The 18,269-nt window shown below is 38.8% G+C and overlaps 2 protein-coding genes across 5 annotated transcripts; one reads left to right on the forward strand and one right to left on the reverse strand.

Annotated features, from left to right (window-relative positions):
* The first annotated feature begins 1,266 nt into the window (after positions 1-1,266).
* Positions 1,267-5,846, forward strand: LOC116706536 (uncharacterized). 4 transcript variants are annotated; one of them, XM_032543430.1, is made up of 3 exons: positions 1,267-1,456; positions 1,733-1,867; positions 3,163-5,846. In XM_032543430.1, the coding sequence occupies exons 1-3, from the start codon at positions 1,443-1,445 to the stop codon at positions 4,331-4,333; spliced, it is 1,320 nt and encodes a 439-aa protein (XP_032399321.1). In that variant the 5' UTR covers positions 1,267-1,442; the 3' UTR covers positions 4,334-5,846. The 4 variants fall into 4 exon arrangements, with proteins under 4 accessions (XP_032399321.1, XP_032399323.1, XP_032399320.1 ...); XM_032543432.1 differs by having other exon boundaries at positions 3,181-5,846; XM_032543429.1 differs by having other exon boundaries at positions 1,292-1,456; positions 1,718-1,867.
* On the reverse strand, positions 4,466-15,189 carry gata4 (GATA binding protein 4). Its single transcript, XM_032543433.1, has 6 exons — positions 14,435-15,189; positions 7,930-8,096; positions 7,686-7,811; positions 7,280-7,361; positions 6,708-6,844; positions 4,466-6,328 (listed from the first exon to the last, which is right to left on the reverse strand). Exons 1-6 carry the CDS (start codon positions 14,952-14,954, stop codon positions 6,203-6,205), a joined length of 1,158 nt encoding a protein of 385 aa, XP_032399324.1. The 5' UTR covers positions 14,955-15,189; the 3' UTR covers positions 4,466-6,202.
* Positions 15,190-18,269: the final 3,080 nt, after the last annotated feature.

Here is an 18,269-nt window from a genome sequence, read left to right on the forward strand (position 1 = left end):
TTAGGTTTGCCAGTTCGAGGGACCTGCTGATGCCCATGCTCACTGAGGCACTTAAATGGAATGGAGTTAATGAAAGTTATGTTTAATTTTAAAAAGTAGAACTACGCTTAATATATTATCATTGATTGCCTTCTAATCAGATATGTACAACATAGTGAATTTCCTCTTATGGATAAGAAGTTAAATGTGTTCCTTTACTGAGGGCAACATAACTGCACCCTCTTAACAACCTCTCTCTCTCTCTCTCTCTCTCTCTCTCTCTCTCTCTCTCTCTCTCTTTCTCTCTCTTTCTTTCTCTGGCATTAACAAGACTACAGCTCTGTGAGACTGAACGCACAGCGGCACTCAAGCTAAATACTTGTGGGAGCATACCATTTGCTAATTTACAACATGCAGTTGACGTTGATAGCAACGTTGTTAGTTTTGTACGTATGTTGCTCATAAACTACAGTTTTCAAAAAGTTATAATGTTGATGATGAGCTTAAAATGACAAGTCATTCAAACACCCTGAGGGGGACATGAACGTCTGTAATGCATTTTATGGCAATCCCTCAAATACTTCTCAAAAAATGTCAAATTGCATGGTGTTGCAAGAGAAAAAATCAGGGGATCACCAAAGTCAGGGTCCATCCTCAGGGCACCACTAATGCCATTAAACGTAAATTTCATGGTGAACCATACATTCAGAAATTTTATTTCAAAACGTTGAATACAAATTAATATCCTGTGTTGAAAGTCTTACCTGAACACACAGAAAGGCTACTGTGTCAGAACCCAGACGGATCATGTCTAACCTGTTACTCTGCATGGCGCAACAGTCTCCTCACATGCCTTTGTTGTTAACACTGACACTGTCTAAACACTTTCAAACACAAAGAATGAAGGGTCCTAACCTAGTTAACACCATTTTCTAAGTAATGTTTCAAATTCCTATACCTAATAACACACTAATGAATGAGCTCTAATGATCATTATGTGTGGCACTAAACCAGAAACATCTCATACAATGTCATTAGTCTTCTGCTCTTTTCACTCAATGAGGCAACACTAACATGTCTTGCACTTCCAAAGAAAAGCCTTTTTTTCCTTTTAAACTAATTTGAACTTGCCAAACTGGAAAAAAGTGTAGCTGACGATATAATATAAGTTGATTACACTCGCTTGGCTTGGGTGAAAATGGTGAAACGTCAACAGTGTTCACGGAAGATAATATCTAAATGGCCGTGAGCATTACCAAGAGGAGGAGCTCAGTGTTGAAGGTCTCAAGCTGTCATAATAAGTCAACTTGTTGGGAGTGGAACCATTCAGCTGTCGTTTGTGGAGCATTGTTTTTCAGATTCTCTTGTAATCAGCAGACAACTAAATGATTGGCCCTACAAGAGAAAAGAGGAGCCACATTTTAACTGAATGATTCCTGAATTACCAGGGCTGAGGAGTCTGGATGGAACTTACCACGTGAGTGAATTCAGTTGTAACTTTGACAACAACTATGAAGGACTGGTGAAGGGATGTTTCCTTTCAATCTGATTGTGTCTAACTTTTCTTTTTTTGCTGAAATAGCTGAAACATTGCTTAAATTAATGTATTCTTTCAGCAAAACCATTAACTACTGTTGTCCACAGATGTCCCACAAAGCTAAACAGTATTTGGTTCATTTCTAACAGCCACTGTACAGACACGTACATACAGTTTTCTCTGATCTTACATGATAATCAGTCTGTTTCTATTCAGGTTAAGTCGGAAACGATCTCTGTTAAATGAATGTGAAAACGAGCCTCCACTGTACACGAAGAAATATTTGTCCAGTCTGAAAACTCTGCTGGACAGATATGAGACTGACAGAGACCCAGAGCATGCCAAACTGAAGTAAGTACTGACAGAAGAAGAGTTACAGTATATACTGTGGTGTGCATTCATATGGGGTGGAACTGTTGTCTTATGCAATGTGTTGCAATAGGAAGAATGCAGGTTTATTCTGGGTTAATTAAGGACAGAGGGTATTTCAAAAGTCACACAGTTTCACTTCCTCTTGGTATTACTAATGTCACAAACAAGTCAAAGTGACAGTATTTCTGTATGTCATATTATACGCTATATTTTGTTATGCTTCAGTCCCATATGTTACAGTCTAGGTCCTAGTCTGCCACAGACAAGTTTACAAGTACAAAACAGGCATGTTTAAGTACAAAAATATACAAAAGAATGTGGACTCAGTCATGTAAGCGTGTAGGAGTGTGTGCAGCCAAAAGAGAAGGACTGTTGGAAGGTAGTGAGCTGAATGAGTGGCTTCATGTGTGGTTCAGGAAGCTAATGACGACCCTCTTCCCCAAGCTCTGCTCCGACAAAGAAGAAGAGCCAGCAAAACAGGCACACCTAGTATTTCAACCCTAGAAATATGCTCATAGAATGGACACTTAACATGCCTAATTTGCATTTACTGTTTATTGTTGACTTTGGAAAGATTATTTTCAACAACAAAAAAAATTATCTGATCTCAAACGAAAAGTTCAACAATTTGCGAAATACACTTATTTGCATTCTTGCAGAGAGTTAGATGAAAATACCACTGCCATGTCTGTCCATTGAAAATGAATCAGCAGTCGGTTAGCTTAGCTTAGCACAAAGACTAGAAACGGGGAAACTGCTAGCATGGCCGTGTCAAAAGGTAATGAAATCTGCCTATTATATTGCCCATTAGTATTTCTTGGCTACCTCGGCTTGACTGTTTCTTCCAGTCACTTGCTGCGGTCAAAACCAAAATGTGTTATTTTTTCCTTCATATTTGCATGGATTGAACAAACAAAATAGAATGTGTTAATTGTTGAGCTTTAGAGGTGCTGGTAGGTGGATTTTGTTAGCGTTGGGCAGAGCCAGCCTAGTTTTCCTCAATTAAGTCTTTATGCAAAGCTTAGCTAACCAACTACTTGCTGTTGATACATATTTAATAGACAAACATGAGTGGTATCTACTTTCTGATCTACCTCTCTGCAAGAAAGCAAATTAGTGTATTTCCCAAAATGTTTATTTGTTTAAAAATATAATGAAAGAAAAGTTTGACACCAAATTCTTATCACGTGTCCAATTGAACTTTGTGCTCAGAAGTCTCAAAAAGTATTCTTGAATCCCACCCTGTTTATATACAGTGGTTTAGAGTTATTCAGCCAAGCTTTGTGTTCCAGGACGAGCTGGGCGCGTCCCTGCACACCTGACGCCTGTGGGAATGGAAGGTCACAACTCCTGACGGACACTGAGAGCTTCTTCCACCAGATATCATCCTGGGCTGACACACAATACTCTGTCAAGAAAGTATTGGAGCATCTCAAGTTTAGACAAGCCACCAATGACATTTTACTAAATGAGTCAGTTAACAAGAAATTTCTGGAGTTTCGCCGTGACTTCACTGAGGAATGTGGTGCAGAAGATAAGCAGCATTCATGGGCCGTTATTGAGAAACAGGAGGAGGTCGTCATGTATGGACCTTATTATCCTAATTACAACAACGGAGAACACAGCGAGGACATCATTATAAAACAAACCCAGGAACTTCTGGAGTCAGAGACTGTCTCAGAGAATTGGAAGGTGTATGTTTTCACCATGAACAGCCCGTGTTTGGCTAGAAATACAGATCCATGCATGCTGAACCTGGTTCAGAAAGCCAAGGAGTGGTGGAGCGTGTATGGAGTAAAGACTCATATTGGTTATATGAAAAACTGGGGCTTCAAAGGAGCTAAAGAAAATCTGTTCAGGGATATTAACTACAGCCAAGTGAACAGTATCGATCAGGTTGAGGACCATGAGAACTACGTCAAAGCAGCTGAAAAGGCTGATCTCAATCCATTATGTGAAAATCTGTTTTCTGATTTCAAATTCCTTCAGAGATCTACAAGGTTCTCTTTGATAAACAGTGTGCAGGGGTCGGAATGGAAGAGTTACTTCAAAAGTATGCACAGCATTTTTGAAAGCAAACCAGAAGAGGAGAAGAAAATCTGCACACAGGAGGCGGACACTGTGATTGAAGCTGCACGAGTTCTGCTTACAGAAAAAAGTGGAAGCTTTGAGGAATATTTAGACAAGGGTGGTGCATTTGCTTTTCATTACACTTTTAGCTCACAAGTATCTGACGTCATCCAGCATCAAATGAGACTCGCATTTCAACAGTGTTGGAAGGAGATGGTGCAGGACAAATATGCCGAGATCATCAGGGAGAAGCTGACTGAAGACTTCAATCAATGTGCCGTCCAGCTTTTTATCAAAGATATTGTAAAGTTCACAAAAGAATACTTAGAAATTGGAAGGATGCAGTTTTCAGAAGCTCCACAAGTTGTCCGATAACTTAACTCTTTGCCAAGATATGAGGAAGCTACTGTAAATTTTTCACACGTTTGGTGTGCAATTGAAGTGAAAGGACTGACACCAAACGTTTATATCATACATACCAATGACATTATGACAAAATGCTTTGTCTTTATTAGTTTCCTCAGTAGAGCTACAGTTGCACACAGAGGAAGGGCATCAGGTAGTGTTAGTCCACATGTCCACATCTCTCACTGTGTCTTTACTTACAAAATATCACAAAGGCTTTATTACAATTATACTGGAGTGGAGTTTTTACATATATGCTCATATATTTGTTGATAATTACATGTGGTGATGTCCCACATTAACACATGTTGCCCCAGCCCTCCATGCTTTTCATGAGAAAATCAAAGCATGAAGTATTTGATAACAATCTGTACAGTCTTGATACAATGCACTGTCATAAAGTCTATCAAACAACCTTCAGCTAATAGATAATGGTTAGATGATTGAGTAGTTTGGGGCTGAGCCTTTTAACAATAAATACTAGCAGGATTAAAGACAATTATGCTTTTTTTATGGATGCACATCTGCACTTGTGTCAGCAGAGGGAGCTATGTGCCATTACTTCTATCTGCATTCATAATGTGCAACTTAACTTTGTTGCATAGGTAGTTTATATTGTATTTTTTCATAGATATGTCAATACCGACTCACGTAAAATCGAAAGAAATGCCGTTCAGGCAACTGTCCTGAAACAAAGTGGGAGATCATGTATGTTGAAGGTCAAATCTCTGGTGTTGAGGAGTGATGATGTCTCGAGCAATTCTCTCTTACAATAAGTAAGGAAGAAATGCTCATGATTATCTACTCTTTGTAAAATTAGATGTACTGTGAAATTACACCTCTGCATTACAATCAATGGCATCACATATGAATGACTGTAATCACTGAATGTCAAGTTTGGGAAATGTTTAAAGGGTCAGTTCATCGGAATCTTAATTCACATACATATCCGTTTCCATTTTGAGATATCTCTGCTCAGACTGAGTCGCCCTATTACAGCTAAGATGACTGCAAATTAATTGACATCCTTTAAAAATTTATGAAAATAGCAAAGTGCTTTGGATACTCTGGATTATCCAAAGACTCATCACATTTTGAATCATCTGCCAAACATACAAATCACTGATCACATTGAGGTCTGTGGATTATTAAGTAACCGCCACATTGTTTGTTCTGTAAAGAGACTAGCTCTTGAGTTTTTGAAAAATAAGTTTTCCTTCACCTACATCGCATGCAATGCAAGAAAATAGGCCATCCCCTTGTGAGTGTCACAAAATACATAGTTGTTGTTTTTCTTATTAATGTGAACTGACCCTTTACATACACTTGCTACTCCATGGTGCTACGTTTCACTTTAAAGGGTGCTGTTGTGATTCTTGTGTGTGTGTCCATCATTCTTTGGCAACTTGTTCATATCAATATGAAAATGAAGACTATTATATTGAAATAAAAATAACTCAGGCAAAGAAAGTCTGAACATCAATGTTAATTGTTATTGGTTCATGTTACAGTTTCAGTCACTTAATGCCCCGGCACTGGCATGGTAGATTTGTTGCAGTTTTTCAAACCAAGAGTTGTGTGTGTCTAATCCCAGTGCTACTCAAACTCCTTTCAGTCCATCCATTGCTGTGAGTGAACACACCGTATCTGTGCTGTTCTGTTTATGATCGCCATTTCTTTTGTGGCGCCCACATATTTGTCCCGGAGCATTGCACTGAAGGCACTGTACTGTGTGTAGGCTGCAGAAACATCTGCAGCAAGAGCGTCAGTCAGCTTTCTGCAGAGACTTGTCTCTCAGGAGAGTTTAATCGCTATTGTTTGAGATGCTGGTTAGGTCTTCTAGGCCAGGATTAGGTTGTTCCAGGGCTCAGATTTGGACCCAGAAGACCCACCGTGACCCCCAGGGGACATCTTGAGAGGAAGGGTCCCACTTTGAGTTGTCATGTAGGCTGGCAAGGCTGAAATCTATGGGATAGAGAAGAAAAGGGGGAGAAGACCCGTATGGGAAGATGTTATATAATCTGTCCTCTGTTCCTTCCACTTAACATTAAGATAAAAAATAATAAAAAGGGACATTAATCTTTTCCTTTTCTTATCCCATTATTTGACATTTGGGAGTGCTATCAAGAGTGCAAAATGGGACTCCATATTGTAGAATTTGGGTTGTTATAATCATTTCTAAACAGTGATTGAACTCTTGTCTGTTCCAGGTGATACACTTTTCTGGTCTTATTAGACTGTTCTAGCTGAATTTAATGAGCCTTTTTTGTCATCACAACCACTGAATCTAAAATACATTTTGGAAGTAAAAATTCTCTGAAATTCAACTAAAAAGGTGTTCAACCTGTGCATGTGCACTATGCTGTGTGTACAAGCTGTGAGTGTCCGGCTCCGTCTTTATCTGGCGAGGCTCCTCTGTGGTGTTGGAGGCCCGGGGAGTGCTGCTTGGCGTGACCGGAGTCCCCTCACTGCCTGGGGTCCCTGTGGAGCACCAGAGCTGAGGTTATTACACATTCACAGGAGGCATGCACGTGTAAATGATCCTAGTTAGTAAGTTATAGCTATGTCCTAGTCTCACATTGCAAGACCTTCCACCACAGAGCTGCGAAGGAGGGTCTTGCCAAATGTAAACTGGTTTATTGGCATTTCTTTAAACCAATCACAATCATCTCGGGCACCGCTAAGTGGCACAACGAGCAATGACGCCTCTGCAAAATATCCTCAGGAAGGAAATTATTTGGATGGAACATGTGAATGTTCAAATGTTGTTTTTAAAATTTCCAATGGCACCTGAACAATCCAGAAAGTGCAACATCTAGGATATGGACTAGCTATGCCCCTGCTTATTGAATAACTATATCTACATAAATACATACATACAAGTGTAAAAATAAGTGATGTGGGTTTGGAGCTAACCAGTTTGGGACTTGTTGTGGTTCTTGGGTTTGCGTTTACGGGTTTGGATCCCTTCTTTCTTCATAGCCAGGGGTCGTGGTACCTTTCAGGACACAAAGACAAAAGGAATCGGTCAACAACAGCAGGCGGAAGTAGGTGTAGCATCCATGGAGGAGGGGTGTAAATGCTCTTTTAGTAAGGTGAGGTCAACATTCAGAGACGCAAAAGGAAAAAGGAGATGGCAGAAAAGTATATCTTGTCCTCAAAACTCAAAAAAAAATGTCTACCAATTTCTAAAGACACAAGTCTCTATGATCAGTTAAAATAAAATAAAAATGTGTTATCAACCGGCTATATACAAGATTTCAGCATTATCAGAGATGCACTCGCTCCTCCTCCCCTTTTCCATTCTTTCCCTCTCTCTCACCCCATGGAGCTTCATGTAGAGGCCACAGGCGTTGCAGACCGGCTCTCCCTCTGCATTTCGTCGCCACAGAGTGGTAGTGGTGGTGTGACAGTTGGTGCAGGACAGGCCCACCCTCCTCGAGGCAGACTGTAGCATATAAGATGTCAGAGCCATCATTTTAAAAAGGAGAAAAAGGAAATCATTTACACTGCAGTAGTTAACATCTGAATGGTACAGAGTACCAAAGTGCTCTGCTGTCACCCACCAGTCGTCTTTGAGGTTTGATGAGAGGTCTGTTGATGCCATTCATCTTGTGGTACAGTCCGCAGGCATTGCACAGGTAGTGGCCGGTACCATCCCGCCTCCAGAGGGGGGTCGACATCGCCCCGCAGTTCACACACTCTCGCCCCTCAGCAAAATCATCAAACAGGTCTGTAGGAGGGTGACAAGAATTAAATATGATACGCTAAAACATCAGTTTTTCTTTTTCCTTAAGCTTGATCTGGATCAAACTGTAATTTTATTCTGTCGTGTAATTTTTTAACAACAGGTCAAAGATCATACAATACTATAGAATGGAGCTAGAATACCTTCTGTAACTCTCAAAACAGCACAGGATGAGCTAAAAGAATCCATCCTGGTCAAGTTGAAGCCACAGCTATTTTTCTGAGAAGTTATTATTTTACTAATAGTGTTTTGGCAGTAACTTGGTAAATCTGATGATGACAATTCAGTTTCATTGTCACCCATTGCAAAGAAAATGAAACAGACTTTCCATAACTTCCACATGTTACACATCTTCAGCTCGTATTACAGACCACACCGAGCTAATCTCTATGATTCTTAGAGAAATTAACATCCAGCTGAGTCAATGCCACAAACAATCATTCCACTCTCCACTACCTTGCACTGTCAAACCCTGATTATCAAATGCAGTGGTATCTCTCCACCAGCAGGAGGAGCGGGCTGCAGATTCACAGGCCCCCACACCAGCAGCCTGGAATCCTTCCTTATCTCCCAGCTCCCCGTGAGATAAAGAGCCCGTTGGAAACAAGAGACGGAATAGAAATAGAGACTTCCCTTTCTCCTTCTCTCTCAGTTAGCATGACATCTCATAACTATAATCCTCACTCATCTCACCTCTGTCATGTTGCACAGAACAGAGAACCACTTTAAGCCATTCAGCCTAAGGAGGCATCAATCGGTGGTATGAGGATGTGACAGCACAGGCTACAGCATTTATCAGCTGCTGTGAGCTTATGCTGAGAATAGCATCGACATTGACATGTTAATCGCAAAAAGCCACGTTTAAATCAGATCATATTGTTGTTTTTAACTGTGCGTTTCACTGTGCATAACTACTTTTCTTCAGATTGCATTAATCTGGCCTCCATCTGCTTCTCCCTCGCTGCAGAGCCAACTGACGAACATGTGCAGGCCTCCTCCAAGGCTGAGAGCAAAACAGAGAGTAGGGCAAGCTAACCTTGAGCCCGGCAATTGTAGCCAACACAACACAGCAACACAAGACAACACACAAAAGAAACACTGCAATGAGTCCATGTCTGTCTAAATGGAGGTTGTTGTTTTCCGGCGCTTTAAGAGAACATAGGTGATAACAGCTGTGACACATGTGGAGAAGAACGCTCTGCACAAGTTTTGAGTTGTGTGTTTTTTTATTTGTCACAGTGTTGGCAGTTTATTAGGGAATACAGTGGCGACATTTAAAAGTAACAAAGCTTATTTACTCAGCTTTATCTACAATCTTTTTTTTTTTATTATAGATGAATATTTCTTTTGATGTTGGACTTTTTTACTCAGTCTGACAACTGTGGTCACTGTAGACTTAAATATACTTAAATAAAGACCGCATGCAAAACATATCATCAAAATGTTTAAAAATGTTACATAGCTAATTGTAATAGAGGGGCCTTTCCCAATGGTGGAAAGTAATTAATTACATTTACTTAAATGTTGTACTTAAATTTAAGGGTAAATGTTCTCAACTTGAGAATCTTACCTTTATACATGTAATATTGCACTTTTTACACCACTACATTTATTTGACAGAAGTAGTTACAAATTTTGTTTTACAGAAAAAACACAAGATTAATCTATGAAACATGATGCTTTTTGTCAGTTTAACAGTTTATGAAATAGTTTAAATTAGCTCCATCCAAGTTTAACTTCAGTGTACATGCACACTAAAATATCAGTAATAATATTCTAATGTAAACATTTTTTAAGAGTTTTACTTGCAATTTAGTATTTTTATAGCATGGTAATGTTACTTGTATTTACTTAATCTTACTATTCTTTTGATATTTTATGCATTTACATGCAGTGCTTTTTATCTCTCCTGTTGTCCTCGGGTCAAATTTGACCCCTTTAAAAAATGTCTCTATCTGAAATACGGGTTTCTTTTTAACCAAATTACCACAAACAATGGATTGGATTCCATTCAACGCTCTTTGCAACTACAATTGATCATTTTCATTCCTGACTAAACTCATCTGTATGTTCCTCTGAGCTTAACTATTAGTCAAAATAATTCATAATTTCTGCTTTTTTAACTCAAATATTAGATATAATTCTATAGAAATGAGGGTTGTTGATCATGAATTCCAAAAAGTACTGTAAAACTAGTGGTAGTAGTAAAAGTCTGAAAAAGAGACAAAAATAGTCAAATTCTTGTCTTTTTTTGACCCGAGAGGACAACACATGGGTTAAAATATTTACTTGAGTAAGTCTTTTGCTATTTATTCAGCGATGTCTACCCGAATGCTGGTAAACTGGTCAGCTGGTAAATATTCTAACACAGGCAGGGTCACAGGCTCCTTGAGTGAGGGAGACACGTTTAACTTTCAGCACTGCTGGGGTCCTATCAGAATGATAAAAAAAGATCAAATGTCATGATGTTTATCCAAAAAATCAATAATAAAATTGTTTTGTGGTCAGAGCAACAGCATATCTGGTTACATTTAATACTTTCCCAATGTAACCCTTGTGTTGTCTTCCCGTCAAAATGTTTTCTATTAACTTTTTCTTATGTTTTTGCCCCTTTTTTCAACACTTTTGATGCTTTTTTTTAATTACTTTTTTACATTTTCAACACTACATAACACTAACTTATTAACTTTAGTTTTACAGTTATTTTTTGAATTTATGGTCAATAAACCTCATTTATAGGAAATTATACCCAATGTTTGATTGGGTATGATTAAACATTATTTGGGTTAGAAAAGCAGAACTTTTGAATTATTTCAACTAAAATTATAGATAATCCCAGACTGGAATATGTCAACTTTTCCTCAATACTATTTCAAAACCACTTCAATTTTTTTTTTCAAATGCTATTAAACTGAATAATACACCCCAAAATTAATGAGAGTAGAGATTTGTGCTTGCCAAAGAGCGTTGTGTGGAATCAATCATGTTATTTTGGGGAATTACAATTACAAACAAAAAAAGAACATTGATATAGGAAAACGGGTCAATTTGACCCGAGGACAACATGAGGGTTAAGCAAGATTACATTTACGAAAGAAAGATCCTATCAAGGCAGAATGTGACAAACATCTGAGCTTAAAACCGTATTTACGAAGATGTTTACCCGCCATTTATGATGTCAAAGTAATGTGGGCTGCTTCTCTGGAATAATAAGAGTTGCCAACTTAATTTAAGCAGCTTCTAAATGTAAAATATTTTCATAGGTGTTCTAAAGTTGCTTAGTTAAGCTACATGGTATGCTAAATATCACTGACAAGGATCATTAAAGGAATTCTCATGTGATTTGTTCCATCTTTCATCGACTGAGAAGAAAAAGTAAATCACTTCCCAGCTGAGGGAGTTTCCCCTTTCCCCTGCTCACAGAACAATAGAGAGACTTTCACTGCACGGCTGAATGCCACTTCACCAAACACTTAGATTTGATTTAATTTGACGTGATTGTAAAACAATGAGGTGAAGTTGTTACTGAAGAAAAGCGGTGAGTCAACAGGTTGTGTACTGTGAGTTGAGTGGGATTGTAATCAGATGAAGAGGTCAGTGGGGATCAATGCTATTATCTGTCACATTGTTGCACAGCGGATCCTTTTCTTTCTTCATCACAGATAGATAGAAGAGGCGGCCTTGTAGGGAACGTTTAGGCTTGATGAATAATCCGAATCGGTCAGTCAGCTCTGTATATCGCCTGCGGCTTGTTCTTGAATGCAGCAACAAATGCCAGTGAAGTACAGAATTGATTTTAAGATTGGTTTATTTGCTTTTAAAGAACTGCATGGTTACGTTTTTGAACTGATCATCTCCTATTTCACCTCCTCACATCTGGTGATCAATCGCTGCTCGCCATTCCACGCACACAGTAAAAAAAAACAAAGGTGATTGAGGGTCCTCACTTATTATGGAACAATTTACCTCTAACAATCAGACCCCCCCCCCCGCCCCCTCCGCTGACACCTTTAAAACCTGTCGACAGACCCATCTCTTTTCTTTGGCCTCCTAATTATCCCGAAGACCTGACTGCACTCTTTAATTTGTTTCTATTTTGTTGTTTATGCAATGTTGTTTGTATTCTGATATTATCAAGATTTTCCATGTTTTTTCATTTACCTCTATTCTCCTATCTATGCCTGTTTTTATTTGATCGTTCTTGTGTTTCATTGAATCTCTTTGTAAAGCACCCATCTGTTGCTTTCAAATGTGCTCTAGAAATAAACTTGACATGACAACACAAAGCATTTAAAGTGCAGTCGGACACAGAAAGAGTGAGCTGATGTTTATAAATGAGGAATTTAAAAGTACATAATAAAGAAATGGGGACGTATATTCATGAGTGAATGAGACGGTTTAGATGTCCGAATAAACACAGGTCAGATAAACTCAACACTCATAATGTAGACAACACAAGGTGCAAGTCATCAAAAAAATGACAACCCAAGCAAAATCAATGGGTTGCGATATATGATCCAGAACAGTCTACACTGCAACCTGCAGCTGGAGGCCAGTTCAACGTTCAGCACTGCAGGGACATAAAGCCAGAGGGTATTACTCCTGACAGCTGTTTCAAAAAGAGGAAAAAGGATCCACTTTATCCTCACTAAAAGATTTGAGTCTTCAGCTGAGTCCTGTACTGCTGCTTAGATCTCACACACACACACACACACACACACACACACACACACACACACAACACACACACACTTTAAATTAAATAAATTCTGACCTCAGTCAAACACAACTCATAAACTACAATCCCCTATAAACTGTGTTATCAATGCCTGTATCCTTTCAGGTCAGTTAAATATTAATTTATGTCACTCCAAAAATAGCTTCATTTGATTGATGAAAATAAGCAAAACATGTTTGTCATGTTGTGTGTCTACCAACAGCATAGGTTAATTATGCCTGGGCCTAATAAATCTTTAGGCTAATTGTCATGGCTTGTTGGTTTGTTTTATTCATAAAGCAAATCAAATTTGGTTTAAATCGCCTCTTGGAATAAAATTGCAGCCTTTTATATGGAATCCTTGTCTTTTTTCAATTCAAAATACATTGACTGAATTTCCCTCAATGACTTTGATTTTTTTTTACACGTTTTTCTTTCAAAGGTGTAAAATGTCACTGTTAAGCACATGGCATGGTAGGTGTAGTTAAAAAAAAGTAATAGGCGACTAGGTCTGACTAAACGTGAGAATGCAGCGATCACCTACAAGACTCTCAACGCACCACACGATCTCACACTTTAATCAGGTTTAATTTACAGCTGTTTTAGGGTGAAAGTAGCCAAACATAACATAGTTATTAGGGTCTAATAAAAAAAAGGGCTTTCCATTTCATATTAGCCTACCTGTCGTGAGAATACATTGCTGAGATTGGAACATGTGTCATTTAAAGAAGGTGGCAGCCATGCAGCGTTGAATGCATCACAGTGATGATCGATCTCTCGTGGCAACTAACTTTCTAAAATTATTATTTTGTTTTCAGTTGCTGTATTGTAATAATCAAACACTTATGAATAAAAACAAAACATGCACGCCCTGCTTCATTTAGCCTAAATTTGAAGTTTTAAAAAATGTTCGTTCTGCAGAAATTTGATAAAAAATAATTTGGCCTCATTGTCAGAAAAAAAAAAAACTGGGCTGAAATTTAAACTTGTCTCTTAATTCAGGGACGTCTAATTAAGTCGTTCACCAGACTTTGTGTTAAATATAATCTTGTTATGTTGAAGTAATATATTATAATATTGATTTATTTGTCATATTAAATACTAGGTTAATAATTTATGTTAGTGCAATGTGGTGTTTTTAGTGTTTTTTTTTTCAACTAATAGGCTTACTGCCTTTAATGGGTTTTAACTTAGAGAGTATTTCTAACAGTCTATACATGCAGAAGAAACTGTTTTTTTAAAGATTTGCGTCTAGTACAGGCCCATAGCCGATATTTTCTTTTTTAAGAGAATCCTGTTCTGTGAAAAAGAAACATCGAAATTCCATAGTTTTTGCAACCTTTCACCTCGTTCATTTTTCATAGCCATTAAGCTGCTCTTCATTAATCGTTGACAGATATAAATAAATAAATAAATAATTCAAAGATAGGCCATATGCTTCTCTCGTTTTTCTCCCTGTGGTGACAATGAAACTAATAGTTTGACATTATTCAACTTTCTTTCTTTATGACAGAACTTCATAAAACACATTGTATTGGGGAAAAAAATGTTCAGCATGACATTCGAACATAATATTTCAACGTTCCCTTATTTTCCTGTTGCTCACCTATGTTTGGATGCCGTGTTGTGCCATGAGAAGCGCCGGGTTGGAGACCGTGGAGGACCGGGCTATCAAAGGGAGACGCAGGCCAAGTTCCCCCCACGTTCGGGCTGATGTAGGCCGGGTAGGGGCTGTGATACGGCCCGCTGAGGCTCCGCGCGCCGTAGTGCTCCCTCCCGTTGGCAGTGATGTTTAACGGGCTGCTGTAGGAAGCCGTCTCCCGGACTGTGGCCACCCCGGAGGACAGGGGCGGACTGGTGGAGAAGGCGAAGCGGGGAGACACCGGGGAGTGGTTGTATGAGGGCACCGAGTCGGAGCACGGCTGAGCCCAGGCAGAGTGGCTCGAGACGGGGCTGCTCTGCTGCGACGCACCGGGCGTCTGGAGGTAGGGTAGCGCCGGGATCATGGGGGTGACGACCCGGGTAGTGGGCACATAAACCGGAGAGGTGCCAGCCGAGGCGTTGTGTAGAAATCCGGCCTCATAGGAAGAGGGACCGTGGTTGGATGTCATTATGCCCTGATACATATCCACTCCTCGAAGCTGTACATCCGTGTTGATAGAAGGGATAGTGGATGCAGTCACGCACAGGACTGGGAGTATTAAGGCAAAATAGGCTAGCCTATAGGCTATAGTTTAATACAATCCGCAAAACTCTCACGTCCTTAATACAATTAGATCTGTTAAGAAGTGAAGCAACATTCAGAAAAAAAAAAGAATAAAACTGAGAGGGGACATGAGAGAGGAGGAGTGAGAGACTTTTGTGATCAAGATCCAGCTGTTATCATCTCTCTCTCTCCCCTCTCTCTCTCTCTCTCTCTCTCTCTCTCTTGCACTCTCTCTCTCTCTCTCTCTCTTTTCAAGCCCCAAAAAATGTAAAAATGACTTTATTATGAAACCTAATAACTTTACAAAAATTCAACCAACCAATGTTTAGGATATTTTATTCTATAGATATCTGAAGGGACTTTGGTTAATACATGTTATCCATTATTTAAAAGAAAAACTATAAAAGCCTTTAAAACGAACGTCTCTCGTTGGCAAATGTCCTCCCTGCGAAATCCGATAAAACAGCGTTTTTGTGTTTTCTTTTTGTCGATTGTGGTGATAATTTTAACACACAACATGTGTGATTTAAATGAATACCGTTTTCAGTGGAGTTGTTGGTCTCTTCCCTGTTACAGACCTACATAATAACAGACCATAAACCATTCCAAAACATCTGTAAATGAAATCATTTTCAACATTAAAGCAACTTTTATTAAAGTCTCCGATTTGCTTCTAAATCCCAAGCTGAATCCTCCATTCAATCAATACCAACTCTCTTTGAGATTTGTCAATAAGTCTAAATTGTTTGTTTAATTTGCCCATTAAAACGACCTCAGTCTTTCATTATATGGTTATTGGTGGATGGTTAATTTATAATCTTTTCGATCACCACAATGTTGTGTCTGTCTGTTTTGCTTATGTTCCACTCATCTCTCTTCCCCAGCCGTATCAAATGTAATACTAGGCTATACAGGCTACACATGCGTATTCTTTTTCTGCAAACGTGACATGTACACATATTTTTCCTATTGTCTATGTGAATCAAAATAAATCCAGTTAAAAACGAATTAGCCTGGTGATATTTGGTATATTTCGCAGCAGTGTGCTGCTTTGCAAGCTCAAAAAAAGGGTTGGTTATTCTGGTAAGCGATCAACACATTTTAAAGCTGATTAACACGTAGTGGCCGTTATAAACAAGATATCAAGCACAGTTTAATCACTCTATTTCCCCCAAACGCATCCGTTGTAGACACAGGCATAGGCTTCCTCGTTGATTTTATTATGACTTCTTGGCTTCTGTTTGTGTGTTGACCTGCCATTTACATTTTTAATAAGTAACACTATAAGGACCTTTTTTTTTGTCTTTATGACAAAAATGAAAAATTGTGCTGGATGCTTGACGCGCCTTTAGTCGGAAGTGTCGGGCTGTTGTTGTCCTCGTGGGGACAGATTTATACCTGTCATCAACACCAGTCAACGTAAACACACGAGGCCATTTCATTGTGCAGCCACTTCCTACAAGACAGCCTCACTGAGTTATGTGGCTCTATGAGGCTGTCAATACAGTGTGTGTGTGAGTGTGTGTGTGTGTGTGTGTGTGTGTGTGTGTGTGTGTGTGTGTGTGTGTGTGTGTGTGTGAGAGAGAGAGAGAGAGATAGACAGGTTGAAGTTATGTTGCCCTCTAGTAAAAGGAACAAATTTAACTTTCTTATCCATGAGAGGAAATTCACTATGTTGTACATTATCTGATTAGAAGGCAATCATATGATGAATATATATGAGCGTAGTTATCTACATTTTAAAATTGAAACATAACTTTCATTATGACTCCATTCCATTTAAAAGCCTCAGTGAGCATGGGCATCAGCAGGTCCCTCGAACTGGCAAACCTAAATGGAATGCAGCCATCAGTAATTGTTATTAATTACACATGCGGGTTTCCTGCTATTACAAGTTGAACATGTCTACTGTAAAATCAATTTTAAAAAATAATAATTAAAAACGTGATATGTTCTTTTGTTGAGTTCAACAAATCAATAAAAAGCTCAAAGTTGTTTTGGCACAAGGCACAAACTTCTGAAAATGATCATCACCACAACAGTGCTTCCATCCCAGGTGCTCATGCATGTGTTCTTAAATTGAAAATTGAAAATTAAATTAAATTGACTTCCTTGAAATGCATATAATTACATAATTCATGGCCAATATTTTTACATGGCCCCTATCAATCATTTAGAGTAAAAAAAAAATGAAAGACCACATTAATGTAACAGGTGCAGCTAAACATGTTAATGAAGCAGCTCTGCTCTAATCAGATAACATTATTGAAAACACCTGTGTGGGTGTATCACGCAACTTCAGGCACTTTTGTTACATGGTTAGACTCACATTGGAGAGATTAAAAATAATCCAAATTAATTCACAAAACATTTATATCCCATTGCATTCTACTTTGTTGTCATACCTGCTCAAACACCGGTTCTTTCTAGCTAACACACCCTCAACATTTTTTAAAATTTTCTGGCCTAACTTACACAGACTCGATTGAGATCATTTGAGGACATCCATCAGATTTCTAAAAGCTCAAACGAAAACCACAAAAAGCTTTTTACAACGTTTTACAGCTGTAGTTCTCCCCAAGCCCTGTTACTGTAACAGACTTTGATGTGCAAAAATGGTGACTTTCCCCTTTAATGGCTAAAAAAAACCCACAATCTATCTATCTGTACATGAGCCTTATACAATAACCTATAACCCCATACAGCGGTATTGATTCAGTGCCACCCACCCTCTCTTGTAGAAGTCGAGGCAAATAGAGCAAAATTGTCTGAATGGAAATGGGGAACTGTCATCAATGTGTAACTGCAAGCTGATAACAGAACCACCAATTGGTGGCTAATAATATCAAGGCGTGGGCCCCGGTTAGCCTGCGAGGGCTTAAAGTAGCACCAAAGTCAGAAATGATTCATGCGTACACGGTTCCAGTTAATGTATAGAGGTTCAGTCTGTGGTTCTGTTAGTTTTGCATGTTGTACAAGAAGTTTGTTGGGCAAGACAAGGCTACTCAAGAACAGTGTAATCACGATAAATATATGTATACATGTGAAAGGTTTTCAAAAATACCAAAAAACAAAAAAAAACAGTGTTCATCCGCTCTTCTGTTATTTTACAGTACAGTGTGTGTTTTGATTTGTGTGTTTGCAAATGTCAGGCTATATCACTGACAGTGACAGAGGCCAGAGCCATGTGTGTGTGTGTGTGTGTGTGTGTGTGTGTGTGTGTGTGTGTGTGTGT

The sequence above is a fragment of the Etheostoma spectabile genome, chromosome 18 (genome assembly GCF_008692095.1).
Source record: "Etheostoma spectabile isolate EspeVRDwgs_2016 chromosome 18, UIUC_Espe_1.0, whole genome shotgun sequence".
NCBI lineage: Eukaryota > Metazoa > Chordata > Actinopteri > Perciformes > Percidae > Etheostoma > Etheostoma spectabile.

Excerpts from the sequence above, each read along its gene's own strand:
- gata4 (XM_032543433.1), bottom strand. The coding sequence starts at position 14,954 with ATGTATCAGGGCATAATGACATCCAACCACGGTCCCTCTTCCTATGAG. Across the intron at positions 7,812-7,929 it reads TCAAACCTCAAAGACGACTG|TCTGCCTCGAGGAGGGTGGG; the intron begins GTGGGTGACAGC and ends TATATGCTACAG. Across the intron at positions 6,845-7,279 it reads CCACAACAAGTCCCAAACTG|GGACCCCAGGCAGTGAGGGG; the intron begins GTTAGCTCCAAA and ends GGTGCTCCACAG.
- LOC116706536 (XM_032543429.1), top strand. Across the intron at positions 1,868-3,162 it reads CCAGAGCATGCCAAACTGAA|CCAAGCTTTGTGTTCCAGGA; the intron begins GTAAGTACTGAC and ends AGAGTTATTCAG.